The sequence below is a fragment of the Pangasianodon hypophthalmus genome, chromosome 16 (genome assembly GCF_027358585.1).
Source record: "Pangasianodon hypophthalmus isolate fPanHyp1 chromosome 16, fPanHyp1.pri, whole genome shotgun sequence".
In the NCBI taxonomy this organism is placed as follows: domain Eukaryota; kingdom Metazoa; phylum Chordata; class Actinopteri; order Siluriformes; family Pangasiidae; genus Pangasianodon; species Pangasianodon hypophthalmus.
In genome coordinates, this window is record NC_069725.1 from 21,836,113 (window position 1) to 21,843,198 (window position 7,086).

The 7,086-nt window shown below is 39.6% G+C and overlaps 1 protein-coding gene across 2 annotated transcripts; it reads left to right on the forward strand.

Annotated features, from left to right (window-relative positions):
• Nucleotides 1-110: 110 nt before the first annotated feature.
• Nucleotides 111-7,000, forward strand: syap1 (synapse associated protein 1). 2 transcript variants are annotated; one of them, XM_026921326.3, is made up of 9 exons: nt 111-465; nt 958-1,076; nt 2,557-2,623; nt 2,748-2,821; nt 3,728-3,867; nt 4,364-4,515; nt 4,855-4,913; nt 5,963-6,101; nt 6,269-7,000. In XM_026921326.3, exons 1-9 carry the CDS (start codon nt 264-266, stop codon nt 6,388-6,390), a joined length of 1,074 nt encoding a protein of 357 aa, XP_026777127.1. In that variant the 5' UTR covers nt 111-263; the 3' UTR covers nt 6,391-7,000. The 2 variants fall into 2 exon arrangements, with proteins under 2 accessions (XP_026777127.1, XP_026777126.1); XM_026921325.3 differs by having other exon boundaries at nt 115-465; nt 6,266-7,000.
• The last annotated feature ends 86 nt before the right edge of the window (nt 7,001-7,086 follow it).

A 7,086-nucleotide genomic window follows, 5' to 3' on the forward strand; every position in this document is an offset into this window, starting at 1 on the left:
AAACAAGGAAGAAGCCGTTGGTGACGTTGACGCTAAGAACGCATACTTCCGTACTACGCAGTATGTAAGAATAGTACGCAGCCGTGGCTATAGAGACGATAGGCGACGTCTGCTTTTGCGTACTACTCAGTATGCTAGTGCGCCGCCGTTGTTATGTAGCACTACGTGGGAAGGCGGATCATGGACTAACATCCCGTTAGCAGGAAGATTTTCTTCGGTTAATTAATTGTTTGAGTAATAGCACTAAAGAAACGATAAGGAAGATGTTTAAAAGCTGGGGAACGTGGCTCGGAATCGAGTCCACACCCGGGTGCGAAAGAGACGAAATCCAGGCCGAGGAAACATGCGGAAGTGACAAGGACAAGGCAGAAAACAGCGCAGTAAACAAACAGGAGTGCAGCGACGACAGGACCGAAAAAATGGGAGAAAAGCAGCCGATTCTGCAGCAAGCCAAAGGCCTGAGTGGTTAGCTGACATTTCCTTTTTATTTCCACACAACTGACAAAGCTATCATATTTATTTTCGTGTCATTTATGTTATTTGTGTCATTTATGCTAGCTCCTTTCCTGCTTACTAGCTCTCATAGAAGTGTAACAGAGCAGGAAAATAAATCCAGAAATGTAAAAATGTTGTTTGACAAAAGGAAAAGTCATCCAGAGACAGGATATTAAACTGTATGTGTATCTAAACTGTACCTTTCCTTGTCTTCCATCTGGACACATGGACACTGTGTACATTATACACTAAATGTAAAGCTTTAAAGGTACTCTAGGTAATACAGATTAAAGGTGCAATAGGTAACTCCAGTGAGGGACAAGTGAAACTGCACAACCAGGTTTACTAACAATCTATTCACGGGCGAGATCACTCAGGTTAAATGTGTTAATTACAGTAAAATAGCTTGCCTTGATCATGACAGACTGTCTCGATTGACCGGATTATTGTTTGTGCCCCAAGGATACATTCTGAACTTTGCGAGCAGCGCAACAAAGAAGATCACAGAGTCGGTGGCAGAAACAGCGAGCACCATCAAGAAGACCGTGGAGGAAGGAAACATCGACGGCATCATCGACAAGGTGTGAATTTACAATCCTCGTACTGGAGTTTCCTTACAGGAAAACGCCACCCTGGAACATTATATATTAAATATATTCAGATTAAATATTGGTGATTAGTGATTATGGTACTATTATGGTGATTTATATACTAAATATATTCAGATTAAATACTGGTGATTAGTGATTATGGTATGGTTGCTTGGTGAGGGTTTTTTTTTTTAAATCGCTGTCAGAAGGTCGTGTGCCAAACTGAAGTCGCAGTTACAAAGAAAAATTGTAAAGACTTTGAAACATGAGGAATAACAATAGGTTTTGTTCGCTTCTAAAAACAAATGAGCAGGTATTTCATTTCTCACTCTGCCTAGGCAATTTGCCTACACAATTTTTTTTTTTATTTATTAATAAACAACATGAGTACTTACTTTATAGTTTTGTTAGTTTTTTGCATTGAGGAAAGTCTGCGAAACAAGTTAGTTCCTGTTATCACTTACATTATAGCAGCTATAAACAGTCATTCCCTCACCAGCCTCTTTTTTTTTTTTTTTTTTTTTTTTTTTTTGAAGCTAATAAGACTCACAATAATAAATGAATCCTGAATCTAATAAAACACACAATAATACACAGCTTATCATGTTTATTAGTTAAAGAAACATCTTCCATAACATTTAATTACTTAGTATATTTTTCATGGTCATCAAATGACAAATGTGTATATGTGTGTGTCTGAATGAATATATACACACACACACACACACACACACACACACAAAAAACCATTTAACTTACAGACAATGATTATTTTTATATTATTTCATTATTGAGCCAGTCGTAGATATTTTCACAGTGGATTTGGATGTCCCCGGTTTTTGTGTTGCTGTTGTGTTTGATGCCGCGTCCGGGTTTGCGTGGCTGACATGCGACAACAACACACCTAAAAATAAAATGTGATTATTTTCCAACTTTTGAAGAGTGGTACTGACCTGTTATGTCCAATTCAATTCAATTTTAAGCTGAAATTGCAGCACAGCAGCAACAGCGAGTAGCTTAGCAACAAGCCGGCCAGCTAACATTAGTGATAACTGACTCAAAACAATGATTAGTATGATCAATGTTATAGATTTAACCAAGTAATGTGTCTGTATATTAACTGATCTAAGGTCAGTAGTGCTGTAAACTCATTTAAAAGTATAGAAGGTGGACTTTATGCTGTTCACAGTGTGAGCAGCCATGTGGATCGTACACAGTGAAGGAACTGGTAGGTGAGAAGTCTACCCCAAGGAGTTGAAATTTCAAGTTGAGGGGGTGTTTCCAGTGGATTTTCCAGTTGTAGGCGGGGAATTACAAGTTGAAACCTCACCTCAAATGCAGATAACAAATGGCCTACAGTCAGTAACCGTACACCTACTCTTAGTTTCTCTCTCTCTCTCTCTCTCTCTCTCTCCTGGCGTCTTTCTGGAGCTCTCTCTCATTGTCTGTATTTCTGTCTTTATGTCCACAGACCATTCTGGGAGATTTCCAGAAGGAACAGGAAAAGTTTGTTCAGGAGAAGAATGCTAAGAAAACAGGTAAAGGTGTATATAATTTGCCTTTATTTATTTATTTATTTATTTTTTAAATTTTTTTTAAAGATCAAGTTTTGCTGAACATATGGAGAATCCTCACTGTTCCTCCTTTTCTGTGGATGTGTAGATGCAGCGGTGCCTCCCTGGGTGGGCTACAGTGAGGAGGAGACCATTCAGCAGCAGATCTTGGCTTTATCAGCTGTAAGTTTATCTGCTCTGATCAGCATTCATATCACTCACTGAGTAACTCACTGGATCGGTAGATTAGTGGGTAATGCTCAGTTCTGGTGAGCTTGTGAGCTTGGTCGAGTCCCAGCTTGCCAAAAGAGCTACTCTTGGGTCCTCAAGCAAGACCCTAAACCCTTAGATGTATATTGTGCATCATTGTTGCATGAAATGATTTGTAACCTTTTATATTAAGGTTCCTGACAATAGTTACTGCATTATTGGCATTGAAAAAGTTTGAACCTCAGCATTAATAAACTGTAATGAATAAAGAATAAACACAGCGGTGTGCTGTTATAGGAAAATAATCAACGATGGGTTGGTGTGATGCGGCCAAGTCCTAAAGTTGAATGTTTTCCTATAACCGTGCATCCCAGGATAGTATTTTATTCATCTTGTACCTTTTATCCATTTATAGTTACATTTAATGTTGTGGAACAGGTTAGTTCCCTTTCATTATAAACAGTTCAATGACCAGCTTCTCTTTTCCTTTCTATCTCGAAGTTAATAACACAGCACGTCCTGCTACTGAGAGTCCTGAAGACTTTTCTATTTGGGAAACTTTAGAGTTATAGCTTTACCTCTGACTGTTCCAAAGCACTGAAACTGGAGACTCCTTCCCAAGATATTAAGTAAACTGTTTTATATGGAGTGTCTGTCCTGTTACTGTATTAATGATAACATCTTAGGCCTTAATATAAACCTGTGCTTTGCTTTGCAGCTGAAACTATCAGCGGTGCTGTTATAGAAAAACAGTCAACAATTTCTGACCAATCAGAATCAAGAATTCAGCAGCATCAGTGAAGGGAACCTTTAATGTAAAGTGGTACCTAATTATCTGCTAAATAATAAAATGTTTTGTAATATCTATCTGTCTGTCAGGACAAGAGGAACTTCCTTCGCGACCCTCCGGCTGGTGTGCAGTTCCACTTTGACGTTGAGCAGATGTATCCCGTCGCTCTAGTCATGCTACAGGAAGACGAGCTTCTCAACAGGATGCGTTTCGACCTGGTTCCAAAACAGTGAGTGAGAATGAGAACTCGTACACCTCCTACTAAATGTGAGGAAGAGCGCTAGGTTTGGGTATTGTTTCTGAAGGCAGGAAGGGAGTCACAGTGGTGAAGATGGAGTGGTATTCCCGTTCTCGAAGTAAACCTGCGGTTTCACAGTTTCACGGCTGTTTCAAGTGGCTGGCTGACATTTCTAGGATTTGAACTCGTAAGCTTCTGGTCACTGGAACAGAATTGTACTGAGATTCTCAGAAATGTGTATTTGAAATTTGGAAACGTGAAGATGTTAGGAGATACTTCGAAAGTGGGTTTATCATAATCATACCAACCCATCCCTGTTTCAAAAAAAAAAACAACCATCTTAAGCTTTCATAGGATTAAAAAGTGAAATATTTGTCACAAAACATCACTGTCTATAAGTCTAGGATGCAACCAAGTAGAAATCTTTAATGCTCCATAGATGTGCAGTTGTATTTGTGGCTCTGAAACCTATTTGTGTGTGTTTCAGTGTGAAAGAGGAGATGTTCTGGAGGAACTATTTCTACCGGGTGTCTCTCATTAAGCAGTCGGCCCAGCTCACGGCGCTGGCGGCACAACAGCAGGCTGCGGAGAGGAGAGAGGACGACAAGAACGGAGCCGATCAGAGCGAGAACACATCAGGTTCTGTCTCCATCTCACTGAGTCTGACTGGTCAGATTAGTTTTCTATAACAGCTGCTCTGATGTAATTAATCGGCAAGCTGCTGATGAGTAAAGTACCTTAAGCTGTGCTGGTATTGGAAAATAATCAGCTTTGGATGGTAATGACATTACTCCACCTCATCATGTTTTATTCCTTACTTAAATAATGCAGCAGTGATAATTATATAATCACTAAAGGAATAAATATGACTTCTTTAACCTTATATTTCAGGGCATTCACATTCATATTCTCATCGTCTTGTTTTCCTCCCTAAGCGTTAATTGATCATCCTAAAATGATCTCTTTTTTATTTTACAGAATCCAGAAGACCAAAAACGCCTCCTACAACCATCAACGCCAAGCCAAAGTCCAGTGAGGTACAAAAGAGTCTTAGATGTTTGCATAATTTAGAATTAATTTAACTGTATGAAGTATTAGATCAAACTTACACCTTTTCTTTACTTGCCACAAATGTAGTTAATCAGCCAGGATATTTTCGGTGTCTTTTAGATTTGCACTGGAACCTCAAGGCTAATGTAGCTAAAATATAACAAAAGTTTCTCACCCAAAACCTTTTCAACATGCACGTGCCAAAATCTTGCTTTATGCAACACGACAAAGTGACATTATTTCACTTTTATATCAAAAAAATATATCTTGAAGAGTCAGTATATGAATTTAAGTCAATCGTTAAACTGAATCGTACATTGCTTTCTGGTACATTTCACTTTCAAACTTTGGGAGGCGGAGTCAAGGTGTGTGTTGCGATTGTGTGTACAACACAATTTCAACAGTCCTTTCTCTGATTTCGTGATATCAGACTTCAGAATCTGGCAGCTCCTGTGAAGTTACAGTGTTCAGCTAGACTGTGAAGTTTTGTTCATGTTTATACATGTCACACTGTGTCCTAAAACACATCAGAAAGTCAGTGACATCACTGAAATACTGGCAGATATTTACAGCAAGTATTTTGCTGCTGGGTTCCTGGTTTGATCCTGAGCTCGGACTGCTGTCAGTCTGGAGTTTCGCATGTTCTCCCCATGGGTCCTCTGGTGGATTCGCTGCTCTAAACTGCACCTACATGTGAATACGTAGATAAGATCTCATCCAGGATGTATTCCAGCCTGACACATGACACTGTCCACTGTCCATCATCACCCTGACTAAGATAAGGGCTAAACAGACCTTCATTACTTGTTAAATGCATCCAGTGCACGCAAATGTCAGATACAAAACATCTTGGCTGCTTGACTACGTTTGGGGTGAGGAAGAAATTGCATAAATTAGATTTTTTGCATGCATTATCAGTGAACTCAGACAGATCTGTACAAGTCTCTGTATTTTGTGTTAGACATGCTGTCCTTGAGAATTTCAGCTCTGCTTTATGGATAATGTCACTGTCAATATCTCACTCTTTTCCCTACAGCATCATGAGGAAGAGGAGATCTCGACCAGCCCTGGCGTATCTGAGTTCGTAAGTGACGCATTCGACTCGTGTAACATCGACCAGGAGGACTTGAGGAAGGAGATGGAGCAGCTGGTACTGGATAAGAAAAATGAAGAAGGTGAGCAGAAGGGTATTACAGTAGTGAGTATTTTGGAACATAGCCCATGACTTACGTGTAATGAACTAGTAATGAATTCTATGTTTGTAACATAGCCTCTCTCTCTCTCTCTCCCTCCGTCTCTCTCTTTCTCTCTCTCTCTCTTGCTGTGTCTCTCCTGTCAGAAGAAGCGTCTGAGTGGGAGCGGGAGCTGCAGCGGGAGTTGCAGGAGTATGAGGTGGTGGCCGAGGCGGATAACCGAGATGAAAACTGGGACCGTGAGATTGAAGAGATGTTGCAGGCTGATTAGCTAATCCCCCACGAGCCCTCACTTTCAGTGTGGAATCATCGCTACACTAAAGAGACACAGAGGGAGAGTGAAGAAAAAAGAACGGACCAAACAAGCCACTACTAAGACTTAAGGCATAAACATCACACACAGTGCTACACGTACAGCATTGCTCTCTGTTCGATTGAAGTAGGCAGAGATTTGTGTTAAGAATGCATTTCTTATGGAAAAGTAGCATTCAGGGATGTAATCTGTTTCTGTGAAGTAGTGGACTTACAGCGAAAATGCACAGCATCTACAGTAAACTTCTCTCTTCTCACTGATAGATGAATCAAGTGGTTAGTGCTACCTTTTTATATACAACGAATCAGTGTGTATATTCTATTCTTTATTGTCTATCTGTAATAATGAGTGTGATTTTAAGCTCAGAATGATGATTCTGCATGTGACACTGATATCGGACAGATCCTCTGAGGCTGTAGAAGATGAAAGCCGATGAACTTTGATCACTTTTTTCTGTTTCATCTGACCTTCCAAAACTGAACTGAATTTATTAAAGAAAAAGTAATATGTTGTATTAGCTGCTCTGTAAGAATATTATGTGTTTATTAAATGTTATTTTGTCTCTAAATCCTGTCTATATCTCTGAGTACTTACCTTATATAGCACCTTATGTAGTAAATCTATGCAGTGTGTTAGGAATTGGATGCTGAAACC